Consider the following 14,613-nt stretch of genomic DNA (forward strand, 5'->3'; position numbering starts at 1 on the left):
TATTTAGATCATCTTTCTGATTCTATTTTAAACAACCCTATGGAAAGAGAATAATACCAATGTCACGATCAATCGTGCCATCACCTAAAACTTCAACAAGAAGAAGACATCCAAAAAAAATAGAGAAAAGCAGCAATATCTAAACTAGCAGCATTTTGTAAAGAATACTTCATCTAAGGACCCAGCAACAATACACATTGTTGACTGACAATAAGTACAGCACCATTGGCAAGGAACTTTCCAAAACGTACCAAGTCACACAAATAATAATTGATTAAAAAAAAGAGCATACCCATTAGTTGTCATGCTAGCACTTACAGGAATAATTTCAAGGTTATTTTCTAGAGCCAGATAAACATTTGCCAATGTCTGAGCTTCCACCCCCTGCAGTGCAGTGTTCATCAGTTACCAGTATGAAGACTGTGTTTCTTTTCACGTAGAGTATACCAATACTACAAGTTTGGATTCCATAAATTCATAATACAACATAAGCAATAAATATTTGTGAGGTGAGAATAATGGACCAAGATAAGCAAAGGAGTTTAGACCATCCCAAACCAAACCCTTCCCTTATTGGCTATATCAACTAGTAATATTCTTTCTACAAAAAGAAATTCAGTCATGCCCCTTCAAGTGGATCTGTTTGTCCATGGAACCAGTGGAACAGGTTAAAATTTTTCTTATTTTTTTCTTTATTTACCATAAAGAAATTATCTGTAGACATATTAAAGAAGGATGTGCATGTTGCAGGGCACAATCTTAGTATGATCACATATAGAATTTTTTTGAGGACAAGAACCCATGCAGCCGACCACTAATAGGTGATGTTCTGGAAATGCTGCTTTAACTCCCTCATTTGCATATTTTATTTCTGTTACTTACAGATTAATTTTTCTAATTCTATTATTTCTACACTTTGATAGGATCCATGTAGCTGACCCCATTAAGTCATGATAACGTTATCTTTAATTCTTTACTAAGTAACAACTTGGAAAGTTGATCAAATACTTCTATGTCTGACCTCTTCTGCCAACCCTCCCCTACATCTCCACCCCCACAAGATCCAGAGTTCCCTCTTCAGCTTGTAATGGCAGAAACAGTGAGTCAGTGAGGAAGAAGGAAGAAGGAACAAGTGAAGGGAGAAAGACGGGAAACCTGAGAAGAAATCACATAAGGGGGGAGAGAAGAAAGCGCACATGTACATAATTCATTCTTTTCCGTTCCATGCCCAATATGTCTAATATTTTGACTACAAGCATATAAAAAAAAAGAAACAAACTTCAATAAGAACCATTATACTAGGGCTCCTAATAATTCAAAACTAGTTAGAACTATTCCTATGCATCCTACCCAGGTTAAAATATGTTTACATAATTTTCCAATTAAAATAAGGCTAAATTGTAGCTGAACGGATGTGTAGATTGATTTTACTGAACACTCGTTGAGATCTTACCGTTAAATCTATAGAATTAAGTTTGAACCGTTCGTTAAAGTTTAAGATTTTTCCCACTACTTACGGGTAATTTTCATCACCGGTTATCGCCTTTTTTTTTTTTTTTTTTTTTAATAACTTACTGGATAAAGTCGAGTAACCTCCACCCCCTTGGAAAGGAGATTTTCTAGGGTTCTTTGGCAATGGCGTGTTTCAGGCGTGTTCTTGATTCGGTTTGAACAGATTTAATGGGGTTTTGAAAGCTTGAGTTGAAGGTTCTCTGTTGATTTCATTATCTTTTGAAAATCAACCCCTACCCGATGCTAGCAGAAGAGATCATCGCCTTTTAGAAGAGAAGAAAACTGAATCCTCCACAACAAATAGTTTGAACCAGTAAGTTTCAGAGGAAAGGACGAAGAAATATTAGAAGCCATCACAACCAATTTCGTAGGAAGCAGGGAAGAAACTCAAGAACCAAAACGACAAATTCATTGATGATTAACCCAAGATTCATTGATCGTTTCCAAAGAGACGGTGATAGAAGTTTAATGTTAAAGGCTCTTGTTGTTTTTTTTTTTTTTTTTTTTTTATGTCATTTAAATGACAACGGGTGATAGAAGATTTAACATAACTAATCCATAAATAAAAGAGAAAAATTAAAAATATTGTTCGACGATTTAGATTAGTTTACCAAATCTGATGGTAGATATTTAGAAACGTTCAGCTAAGAGATTCACACGTCCGTTCAGCTACCACCTTCCCTTAAAATAAATAATAAAATCTCAAATGTCTACAAGACTAAATCATATTTAGACCCAACTCTAAATCTGAGTTCCCCAAAAGGATTTGGACCAGTCCAAGGTAGGTCTGTCCAGATATGTACAGCATCACAGAGATTTGGCACCTCCCATATAATGTGACCTCTATTCTGACAGTTCTTTCACTCAGTTTCATCATGAATGCCCTGATAATCCTTCCACATCACCATTTCACAGTAGTATATTTTCTTTTTCTGATGTATTTGTTCTGTAGGTAGGAAATTTAACCTTTTTTAAAGAGAAAATAAACGATCCCTGTTCTGACTTCTGAGCAATCTGGTGTTCAAAAATGCTTGTCTAGATTGGGCTCTCCCAATCAATAAGATTTTAAGTTAGTTTTAGTTTGGAATTACCCGGAAATATTAGGGGCCTGTTAGGTAGAGTAAGTGGGGGAGGGGCACAAAATGGATTAGTATTCAAAAATAAGGATATACTAGGCAATAAAATTAGATAAAGGATTAGGCGGATTGACATGAAAGGAAGGGGTATCTGGGAGACAAAATCATATGATGACAAATGACAATTTGTACGTTGTTACCAAGCATTCTTCTTCCACCACTAGACATCAGTCCTCAAAGGCTCAAATCAGCAGTAGCCCCTTTTCCAATTGAGAGATTCTTTACAATTTGGCCTCCAAATGGTCTGCAATTTGAAGTGGTAGGTGGTAACCCCTTAGGCTCTAAATCCAACTAAGAGTCCAACAAAACAACCAGTCACCACCTAAGAGCTAACGAAATATTTATGAAACTCAACCTGGCATTGGGGTCAATTTTGGATGTGATTGCAGGTTCTACTCTCATACGAATAGGATGTACTTGGGGATGGAATCTGACTAGTTGGCCACTGAAGAGTTTATAGTATTGGCTGCTTCTCTGAAACGTATCCAATAGTGGGAAATCATTCAGGATTATCCAACTGAGATATGATGTTTTCTCTATCCCCTCCTTTTCTTATGTGGCTTATGCACTGAACCCAGCATCTATGTTGTTTAATCAAACACTTGGTAAAGCACCTTTTCCTTTTTTCTCTCCAAGAAAAAAAAATTCTCATTTTCTTTCCCCGGAAAAGACAGCCCCACCCTTTTGGCATGAATAAAAATCATAACCAAAGAGAGGAAAAACAAGGGACCATGGAAGGTATGAAGAGGAAAAGGTGAAGATATATAAAAGCAGGCTAACAAGGCCATGACCCATAGAAGAGGGTGATGTTAGAACTGACGTCAAAGTAGATGCTATTCCAAATTGTATCGAAAGATCAGGAATTAGTAGTCCATCTGCGAATATTTCATTGCATCACATGCGACTGGTGGTTTCAGGTCATTCCATCCAAATTCATTCTCCCTCAAGGGGGAGGAGTCTTTGACTGCTTCATCAACAATTTCTTAGGGTTTTCTCCCCAATAGTTGAGGAGAGGGTGATACAGCAGAGCCTTTTAAGGAAGCCAGATCAAGAACCAGGTCCAATTTGGATTTTTAGTCTAGTAGATATTTGGGATCTTTTTGTCTCTCTATTGGGATAATTATGTAAGCAGATCTTTAATTTGGTAAGAATAAGTACTAGTAGTATAGTCAGGAGTCCTAGTATAATTGTTTTCTCACTGAATTCTGTTTCTTTCACTACTATAAGCTTGTAATAAATCTATTGAGGACAGAATAGATGAATTAGAGCTTCAGTTTGTGTGCGCAAGTGCATATCCCCCCCCCCTCCCCTTCTTCTTCTTCTTGTGAGTTATGTTATTTCTTCCCTATCTCCCTGCAACTCTGTTTCTTCTTAGCTTTCCTTTTTCCCTTTCCTTCTTCTCACTTTCCCTGTTTCCCATTAAGTAGCATCAGAGCCAAATAATCCATCTCCTTCCTTTTTCTTAATTCTGTCTCTTGTCCCTCTATAATCTCTTTCCTCTCCTTGAAAACCCCTTCCTGTAGACAACCACAGCAATCCTAGCTTTCCCTGACTGGTGCAACGACACTCCCACCCTCCCCTTTTGTTTATGTAACTGTGAGCAAACATTCCATATAAAGACAAAAAGTTGAAAGGCTTTTCTTACTCCTGATCACTATTGAGAACCTGGAATTCGGCAATATTCCTTCTTCTTTGCAAATCCCCTTGTTGAAAGAAACGATTGTAATAGAATGGCTTATTGATCCATGATCTCAAGCCCTCTATTTATAATTAAGTGGAAAGTAGACTATTACAAGGAATAGAATTTTATATGAATACAAACTCTAATTTAACTCCTATACAAACTCTTATTAGACTCCTAATAGAATCCAACACTCCCCCTCAAGTTGAGGCATAGATATTACTCATGCCCAACTTGCCTACAATAGGAAGGAAATCTCTTTCTTTCAATCCCTTAGTGAAAACATTTGCTACTTGGTCTCCAGATCTTACAAAAGGCATGCAGAAAAGCCTTTGTTCCAACTTTCCTTTGACAAAAAACCTGTCAATTTCAATGTGCTTAGTTCAATCATGTTGCACCGGATTATTAGCAATACTAATAGCAGCCTTGTTGTCACAATATAACATCATAGGGTTTGGAACTTGAACTCCAATATCTTACAGCAAGCCTTTCAACCATAGTAGCTTACAAACTCCACGAACCATAGCTCTAAATTCAGCTTCAGTACTAGATAAAGCTACCACATTCTGTTTCTTACTTCTCCAAGTAACTAGATTACCTCCAATAAAGGTATAGTAACCTGAAATTGACTTCCTGTCTGGAGATTCAGCCCACTCTGCATCAGTGTATGCTTCTACTTTTAGATTATCAGTGGGTGACAAAAGTATTCCTTCTCCAGGAGTTCCCTTCAAATACTATAGTATTCTGATAACAGCCTTCATATGAGCTAAATATGGATCATGCATGAATTGACTCACTATACCTACAGCATAAGCGATGTCTGGCCTGGTGTGGGACAAGTAAATAACCTTCCCTACCAGCCTTTGGTATCTTCCTTTGTCCAGTGGTTCTCCCTCTTTTTCTTTAAGTTTAGCTCCAACTTCAATAGGGGTATCAACTGCTTTACACCGCAACATTCCCACTTCTGATAATAGATCTAGGACATACTTTCTTTGGGATAGGAATATACCTTTATTTGATCGAGCCACCTCAATCCCTAAGAAATACTGTAACTTCCCTAGATCTTTAATTTCAAACTCTCTGCCAAGAAAGTCATTCAACTTTTGAATTTCTTCACCATCATTCCCTGTGATGACAATATCGTCTACATAGACAATGAGAAGTGTGATGTTAGTACTTGACTTCTTGACAAATAGTGTATGATCAGCATTGCTTTGCTTGTACCCAATAAAAGTCATTGCCTTCAGGAGGCATCCAAACCAGCATCTAGGAGACTGTGTTAACCCATAAAGTGACCTCTTCAATCGACAAACTTTCCCTGCAGTATTGTCATCGGAGAAACCATGTGGGATTTCCATATAAACCTCTTCTGCTAACTCCCCATGTAGGAAGGCATTCTTTACGTCTAGTTGATGCAAGTTCCAGTGTTTGTTCACAGCTACAGACAACAGAACTCTGACAGTATTTAGTTTCGCAACAGGGGCAAATGTCTCCTGATAATCAATCCCATAGGTCTGGGTAAACCCCTTTGCAACTAGTCTAGCTTTCAACTTGTTGACTGATCCATCCATATTTTGTTTAACCACAAATACCCATTTGCAACCCACTGGTTTTTTTTCTGGAGGAAGTGTAACCAGCTCCCAAGTGTCATTTTTCTTCATTGCATGCATTTCCTCTACCATAGCTTCCTTCCATCTCTTATCAGCATAGGCTTCTTGCCAACTTTTAGGAACAGATACAGATGACAGAGAGGATATAAAAGCACGGTAAGAGTCAGACAAAGAGCTATAAGAAACATATTTGGCTATGGGATGTTGAGTACAAGATCTGACCCCTTTTCTAACAGCAGTAGGAAGATTAGAAGAAGATACCTCAGTAGAATCTGATTCTGGAGCAGGAGACTGAAATGGTAACATATCACCTTTCTCCACCTGCTTTAGCCGGTTGTATTTCTTCCTCTAATAAGTCTGCACCTCTTTATTTTGGTCAATCTGGTTTTGAAAGACCCCAACAGTGTGTCTCACAGGAGTGGTCTCCCCTTGGCTAGGTTCTTCACATGGTTCAGAAATCGAAGGGGGAGGATGAGAGTCCTCAGGTATACTGGCTGAAGTCTCCCCCTGATCAAGAAACTCTTCTGGGACTCTTAAGTTGTGTTGGTGTGTGAAAGGAAGATCTATAGTCGGAAAGAACACCTCTCCTCTAGGACTCTCCCCCTGGAGAGGTGTATAGTAAGGGCAAAACTCATGAAAAAGTACATCCATGGATACAATGGTTTTCCTGGAGGGAGGATAATAACATTTGTACCTTTTCTGAGTAGCAGAATACCCCAAAAATATGCAGCGTAGGCCGCAGGGAGCCAACTTACTTTGGTGGGCTATGATTCTGGCATAACACACGCATCCAAAAACCTTTGGGGAATAACAAAAGAAGAGGCTCCCTGAAGAATCTCATTAGGACATTTAAAACCAAGTATCCTACTGGGCATCCTATTCATAAGGTAAGAACCAGTGAGTATAGCATCACTCCAGCACTGGTCAAGTACATTTATAGCAATCATAATAGAACGGGCTATCTCTAAGATGCCGATTCTTCCTTTCGGCCACCCCATTTTGGGCAGCCGTATCAACACAACTGGTCTAATGTATTATGCCAGAGTCAGAGAGACATCTTTGAAATTCACCATCAATATACTCTGTGCCATTGTCACTGTGAAGGATCTTCACAATGGCATTGAACTGAGTTTTAATCATATTATGAAAATCATCGAAAACATCGGAAAACTTCATTTTTTTTGTTTTAAAAGATAAATCCATGTAGAACGAGAGTGACAATCAATAAAAGTAACAAAATACCTTATGGCCAATGATAGAACACGTCGGCAGGGACCCCACACATCAGTATGAATTAACAGAAAAGGAATAGTTTTTCTATTATGAAGAGAAGGTAAATAAGTAAAACGAGTCTGCTTCGCAAAAATGCAGGCTTCACAAAAAAAAAATCATCCTCATTACAAGAAGAAACTAAATCAGGAAATATTTTCTTAAGAGTTCCTAAAGGGGTGTGACCTAGCCTACGGTGCCACTGATAAAGGTCTGATATTACCGAATGGACCTGATTAGAAGATGTAGTCAGAGCAGAAGTAGATCCTTCAATCGGCTCGAGCAAATAAAGTCCATTGTCTAGTTTACCACGTCCAATCTCCTTCCCCATTACCAGATCCTGGAAGACACAGTAAGATGGGGAAAATGTCACTTTACAATTCAAGTCATGTGTAAGACTTGCGATAGAGAGCAAGTTAGTAGAGAAAGAGGGAACATGTAAAACTTTAGACAAAAAAGGGATGGAGAATGTTGAATGGTCCATTTTCCAACAATGGAAGAATAGGAGCCATCAGCAATTCGAATTTTATCCTTTCCAGAAGTTGGAGAATATTGTAAGAAAAAAGAGGATAAACCTGTCATATGATCTGTGGCTCCGGTATCAATAATCCAAGGAGTAGAAACTAAAGAAACTTGGAAGCCTGTAAAAGTTTTACCTGAAGTAGCAAGGTAGGAGTTGGTTTGATTAGTAGAGGAAGCAGTGGTAGAGGTTGTACCAGCAGTAGAAGATTGCAGAATACGTCGCAAAGTAGCTAACTCCTCTTGTGAGAGACCAACATCTGCAGAGGGTGTTGTGGAAACTGTCTCAGAGATATGAGCTTTCGGTTTTCCTCTTTTTTGTGCTCTTTTTTGCTCAAAATCAGCAGGCTTCCCATGGAGTTTCCAACAATTTTCCTTAGTATGATATGGTTTGTGACAGTGCTCACATTTGACAATCTCCTTAGCCAGATCAGATTTAGTGCGAACAGACTGTAAAGCTGATTTCTCCATAATAGGAGTATGAAGCATGGCTAATCGACGACTTTCCTCACACTGAACAAGAGCATAAGACTGTTCTAGTGTAGGAAAGGGAGAACAACTTAAGACTTGTACTCTGATCTGATCGTACTCCACGTTCAAACCGGCCAAGAAGTCATATACTCGAATCTTATCAATGTGCTTCTTATAAGTCGCCACATCATCTGGATTAGTGGGGTGATAATCCCCATAATGATCCAACTCTTGCCAAAGAGATCGCAACTCAGCATAATAGTGGGCCCCACGATCGGTTCCTTTTGGGTAGTCTCATGAAGCTTCTTTTGTAGCTCATAAACCTGTGCATCATTCCCCAACTGTCCATATGTTTCAGTAGTAGCCTTCCAGATTTGGGCAGCAGTATCAAGTAATAGATATCCACGGAAAATATTTGGAATCATGGAATTCAAGAGAAATGACATAATAAGAGAGTCATTCGAGATCCATTTATCCTGTGAAACGCCTGTGGTAGTAGGTTTGATAGTGGTGCCCGTAATGTATCCAACAAGTCCTCTTCCAGCAATAGTCAAGTAAGCAGATCGGGACCAATCAAATAATTTGTCCCATCAAATCTTACCGAAAGAGGATGAAGATTGGGGTAATGTTCAAGGCCGGTGGGAGCAGTAGTACCATTGATAGTTGCCATGTTGAAAAAATTGTCTGCAGTTCTTTAGTCTTCACCTTTTGAAAAAAAACTGAAAAATCGAAGATTTGTGTTGCGCACGATTGGGAAGATGAAGCAGCAGCAGCTAAGGTGAAGGCGATGGTGATGTTGGCTTCTCTTCTTCTTTCCTTTTCTTTTTGGTCGAGCCCACTGCAGTCCGAGAAAAGAAATTGGTTGTGATGGATTTGCGAGGGTTTGCGATCAATGCAATCTCTAGCTGAAGCAGCAGCAGCAGCCACCTTTGATTCAGTTTTCCTAATCGCAAGAAGCAGCAGCAGGCACCTGTGATTCTGTTTCCTAATCGCAAGAAGCAGCAGCAGGTTGCGGCCTGCGATTCTGTTTTCCTAATCGCAAGAAGCAGCAGCAGGTTGTGATTCTTCTTCTCTTCTTCTTTACCTTTTTTTTTTTTCTTCTTTGGTCTTCGAGGTGGAACTGAAACAATAGTGCAGCGGTGGGGTGCGATGGGTTTGAAAAGGGAAAAAATTCCTGCCAAACGATGGTTGCAGAATTAGGTTGTAGAAGAACAAGAAAAAAACTGCAAAGGGTTTTGGAGAATAATCTGCTGTGGGTTTATGGGTTTGAAGAAAGAGAAAAATAGAAGAACATCCTAATCGAACTTAGGCTCTGATGCCATGTTGAAAGAAACGATTGTAGCAGAATGGCTTATTGATCCATGATCTCAAGCCCTCTATTTATAATTAAGTGGTAAGTAGACTATTACAAGGAATAGAATTTTATATGAATACAAACTCTAATTTAACTCCTATACAAACTCTTATTAGACTCCTAATAGAATCCAACACCCTTTCTGAGTCTCGTGCCAAGTAGAACACCCTCCCTCTTTCCCTCTTTGTTAGATAATAATACGTACCCCCAATTTCCTTTCTTCCTTTTTAAATTTTTTTATTTCCCCAAGAACCCCGTCCCCCCCCCCCCCCCGGGGGGGGGGGAGGGCTTTAATGCACCTTCTGTTTCTGTTTGAAATTTCAAGTTCCTTTTACTGAGTTTGTTTTTAAGTTAAAAAAATTACCCATGACACCCTTGTCCCATCTTTGATTCCCTTTTTTCAGTTTAACCCTTTCTTTATTAGTTTGTGCTTCTACCAACCTACCCCCATCCCCACATTTTAAAACGTGACTGTTTTCCCCTGTCACCCTACTCATTTTGATAATTCAAATTACTTCCATATTGGCCCCCCAACTGACTCATTTACACACACCCCAGTAGTTCTTATTCCATTTTTTTCCCTTTCCAGAATTGTCTCTCCTTTTATTCTAGTGCCATTTTTCTCGTTTTTTCTTTTTTAATTCCACTACATTACAAATTGCCATTGCTATCATACCCACCAGGGCCACCCACCATTGAGGAGCACTGAATCATGGCCTCATCAAAGCCAAAGGTTGTGGATGCTGATCAAGTGATGCTGCTTTTTTCTTTTAACAAACTCGTGGTTGAGTTTTTTTCTTTTCTATTATTTTACCCCCCTCCAAACCCCGCAGTTTTGATGCAGCAGTCAGCACAGCCTTGGACCAACCCAAAATGCCAAGTGACTCAAAAAGGAGTCCTTATCACTTAACAAACACAAGATAACTTCAAACATAACTCTCTGTGTGACAATTAAGTATCCAATTATCTTGCATCTGTACAACACTATACGTGTATTAAATAACCCTCCTCACACAATACCAGTCACTGATATAAGTCCTTGATTAGGTGTGTAAATTGAGAAAGCTTTTACTATGTTCCAGATTTAAGAAACAAGAACTATTCTCTTCCAAACCATGTCCATTGAACCAGTGGATACCTTTTTCGCGTTTTTACCATTCTCTTGCTCTTTCTTCTACTCTTTTAAATTATTTCTCTGCAAACAGGATTACACCAAATTTGCACTACTTATTTCAGCATAGTGAGGTTTTTCCCCCTTTCAACTGTTACTTTTTCAGATGAATAACATAATAGATTTTCATTTTCGTTTCTTCTCATTTCAAGAACTGAATTTTATATATTGGGTTCTGCAACCAACATAATTCTTTACCTGCAACTACTCATCACCCTTCAATTCATTTCATTAAATTCTTTTACTTGACTAACATTATTGGTTATCTTACCTAGGCTGATGCTGACTTTTAAAACTTTAAACCCTAATCTACGGATTTTTGCTTGATGATTAATGAAGAGTTTCCATCCTCTTTTCCCCATGTAAAGGTAGCCTTGTCAATGGGAACCACAGGAGGCAGATGGCGCAGAGCATCAGAAGATAACAAGATATTGAGGAACTCGACAATAAAAAGGAACTCAACAATGAAAGGGAAAAAGAGGGGGAATAAGTAATAGAACCAACTATAAAAATAGGTATTCAACATTTAAACCGTCCTATAAAGTTCATGATCCATCACAATCTGAACTAGAATTGCATCTACATTCTAAGAAACCAGAATGAATGACCTAAGACCTGATCAGGCCAATTGTAGGTCACTCCATTTAACCAACCCTGTTCCCTTAATCAAGACCATAAGGAAGAGAACTCACACTGGCCTAATTAGAAGTGAAAAATAAAACTTATTAAATGAATAAAACAATAAATAGAAGAAAATTGTACCTGAGAGGCATCCACAACGAGGAGAGCACCTTCACAAGCAGCAAGAGAACGAGAAACCTAAATAACAGAACAGTAAGTTATGACAGCAACCAAAATATCAAAAGTAATTTGTTTTCCATCATGTCTGGGGATCAGAATAAGTACTGCTGGGAACAATGAATTATGAAGCATCTGAAGGAATCCCCCTGGTTCGGCTAGGATTAAAAGAATGTTTTTTTTTTTTTTGAGTAGGTATCAAGATTTTAAAAAAGTTCAAATATCATGATTAGAGGAGAACCTAGAATATAATACAACAACTACAAGATACATTAATTGTCAAAGAGCAAGTGAAGCCCAAACATCCTGAAGGATCAAAAAGCATACATCAGTGCCTGTTTTAATTGTATTATTTGATATGCTTTTGGTTGATTCTAACACGTCATTGTTTCCCAAAAAGCGCAATGTTATTGGTACATCTAATTACTGTCTCAGCTCTCAAGATCCAAAGTGTGCATAAACGATTCCAAAAGAAAGTGGACAGTACATTATCAAGCTAAACCAAATTGGAAGACTCAAGCATGGTCAACCTCTAAGGCATGAAGTGGCATAGTTACTTAAAGATCATAAGCCACTTTTTTCTTGGGTGCAAGTGTGCAACACCCCCTCAAGAGGAAGGAATCAAAAGCCAACTAAGTAAGCCAAGTGCTGGCATAAAACCTCACATATTGAAGATCATAGCATTAGTCCATGAGTGGCATAATCTGGTAATAAAATTGGAAGACCATTACTCAGCAACTGCATTAGAAGTATGAAATTGGGAAGGCAAGTGGAAAACTCAACCTTTAGTCCAGTAAGACCATTAAATAATGCTCCAAGACCTCAACTAGACAAGCATCAATATTGGCATATTGAAGACCTAGGAATATATTTTCATCTTGTTTTCAAGTAATACCTGAGTTGCAATATGGCTCTCACATAAAATCCTAGACCCGTAGAACTTAGTCTTCTAAGTTACTCAAGAAGACCAAATCAATATCATCTTACTATCTTAGATTAGGCAAAATTCAGGCCTCCTTAGTTTACCTATCTCAATAAAGTACATGATAAATAACTATAACAAAATAACTGGATCAAAGTTGGTATATTAGGCGAGGCATATGAAACAAAAACATGCTGGGAAGGTCAAATGTGACTCAACCTGTCCGACCAAAGAAAGATTACGAGAAGCTGAAGCCAGATGATGTTACCAGAGAACTGCCTAGAATGGATCGAAGATGGGACAGTGCTTTTAACTGTCCCCCATAAATGCTTAGACAGTGTACCAATGGCTGTCCAGCGATCAGCTAGCAACCATTAATGGCTACAAAGCGGTCAGTATTACGACTAAAGCCCGAGGAGATGGGATGGCTCTGCCAATATTTAAGCCACCAGAATATTCAAATGCTCCAATTGGGACCTTTCTGCCTTCTTTTTAAGAAATCAGAAGGACCAAGCTAGGACTTATTGAACATCAGTACTCTTGGTAATTTAGAGCTTCGAGGGACATTCTTATGCTTCTTAGTTTCATACTTCTCCATGTAAAGGTCTCATGCATAAGTAGTGAATTCAGCTATTTGAGCCAGTATTGTAATTTGAGTGGCAACATTCAAAGATTCTTCAAAGAGAAGAGTTGCTAGAGTTTGGAGAATATATATTGTAGTAAGGGCTGTAAGTGGTAGCACAGAAAACTACTCGTGGTTTGAGCATTTGCCAGAACACTTAGGCTAGTCGTGAGTTCAAGAAAACAATTAGGAAAAGGCTTGATCAATGCCATTTAGAAATTGATCCATGTTGGAAAGTCAAAGTGTATGGGTATCGCTTGATAATGGATACGAGCAAAAAATCTTGTGTTATATTATCTTTTTCACCCTACTCTCAATAGTGTGGCCTATCACATCACAATTCAAGCATTCATCTTCGTTTGGGTGGTAAAGTTTTGAGTTGAGAACTTGATACGGTTAATTTGTATAAGAAATAGGACAAAGAAGAAACAGAGGTTCGAAGTAGCAGAAGAGACAAAATGAGAGAAGAGAAGAGTGATAAGGGTTAATTCTTCTTATCAATATCGTCTGACACCCCCACTTTATAGTGGTCCCGGGTTGGTTACAACAGAAATACTGAATTATGCAAAAATACTAAAATAGGCTAGATAGCTGTTTGGCATCTTAAACATATGATTCTAGAGTCTTCGAGCGTCTTCCCTTACGAGATGAGCGTCGTAGTGGGAGTGCTTCTTCACCGTCAGTGGGTTCTTCTACCATAACTCGCTGAGTTGTATCAATACCACCAGCTGGGGAAAGAACCTTGTCCTCAAGGTTCAGGGCAGGGTACCGGCGAGAGAGCTCATGAAAGTCTTCCCAAGTTGCGTCGGCAGGTAATAAACCGTGCCATTGAACCAGAACCTGAGGATATGAGTCACCAGTCACCACGGCGACGGACATAGCGGTGTTGGAGAATGGCAAGAGGCACAAGATCAGGAGGAGGTACAGCTGCGGTAGAGGTGGCTATGGAAGGTGCTTCTCCCACAAAGGGTTTGAGAAGAGAAACATGAAAAACATCATGTATTAGGGCTTCAGCAGGGAGAAGGAGACGGTATGCTACAAGACCAACGCGCGCCGAAACTCGAAAGGGGCCGAAATAACGCTTGGCTAGCTTATGGTTCGGACGCGTAGCAAGGGATGTTTGTCGGTAAGGTCGTATTTTGACCCAAACCCAATCGCCAACACTGTATTCGCGATCGGTACTTCGGTGGTCGGCCTAAGATTTTATACGAACTTGGGCGCGGAGGAGGTGTTGACGCAGAACAGAGAAAGCTGCATCACGAGAAATCAATTCGTGGTCGACAGCGTCGGCAGAAGTAGAAACTGGAATGTAGCGTATTAATGTTGGTGGCGGTCTTCCGTAGACAACCTAGAACGGAGTGCTACCGGCCGATGAGTGAAAAGCTATGTTATACCAATATTCGGCCTAAGGAAGAAGGTTGACCCACCGTGTTGGCATATCATAGTGAAGCTGCGCAGGTAGGTTTCAAGACAGCGATTCAGAACCTCTGTTTGCCCATTAGTTTGAGGGTGGTAAGTCGTGCTCATTGCGAGTTAAGTACCTTGTTG

The 14,613-nt window shown here is 39.2% G+C and overlaps 1 protein-coding gene across 1 annotated transcript in view; it reads right to left on the minus strand.

Moving 5' to 3' along the window:
* LOC149021178 (Small GTP-binding protein) overlaps window positions 1–14,613 on the minus strand; it is a 76,395-nt gene that overhangs the window by 51,669 nt on the left and 10,113 nt on the right. The window contains exons 4-5 of the mRNA XM_089149440.1: window positions 11,486–11,542; window positions 319–384 (exon numbers count right to left, since the gene is read on the minus strand). Of these exons, the coding sequence (XP_089005566.1) occupies window positions 319–384; window positions 11,486–11,542 (123 nt within the window). The remainder of the gene's footprint in view (window positions 1–318; window positions 385–11,485; window positions 11,543–14,613) is intronic.

Source organism: Hakea prostrata, chromosome 3 (genome assembly GCF_041222555.1).
Source record: "Hakea prostrata isolate BN-2017 chromosome 3, UWA_Hpros_2, whole genome shotgun sequence".
Lineage (NCBI taxonomy): Eukaryota > Viridiplantae > Streptophyta > Magnoliopsida > Proteales > Proteaceae > Hakea > Hakea prostrata.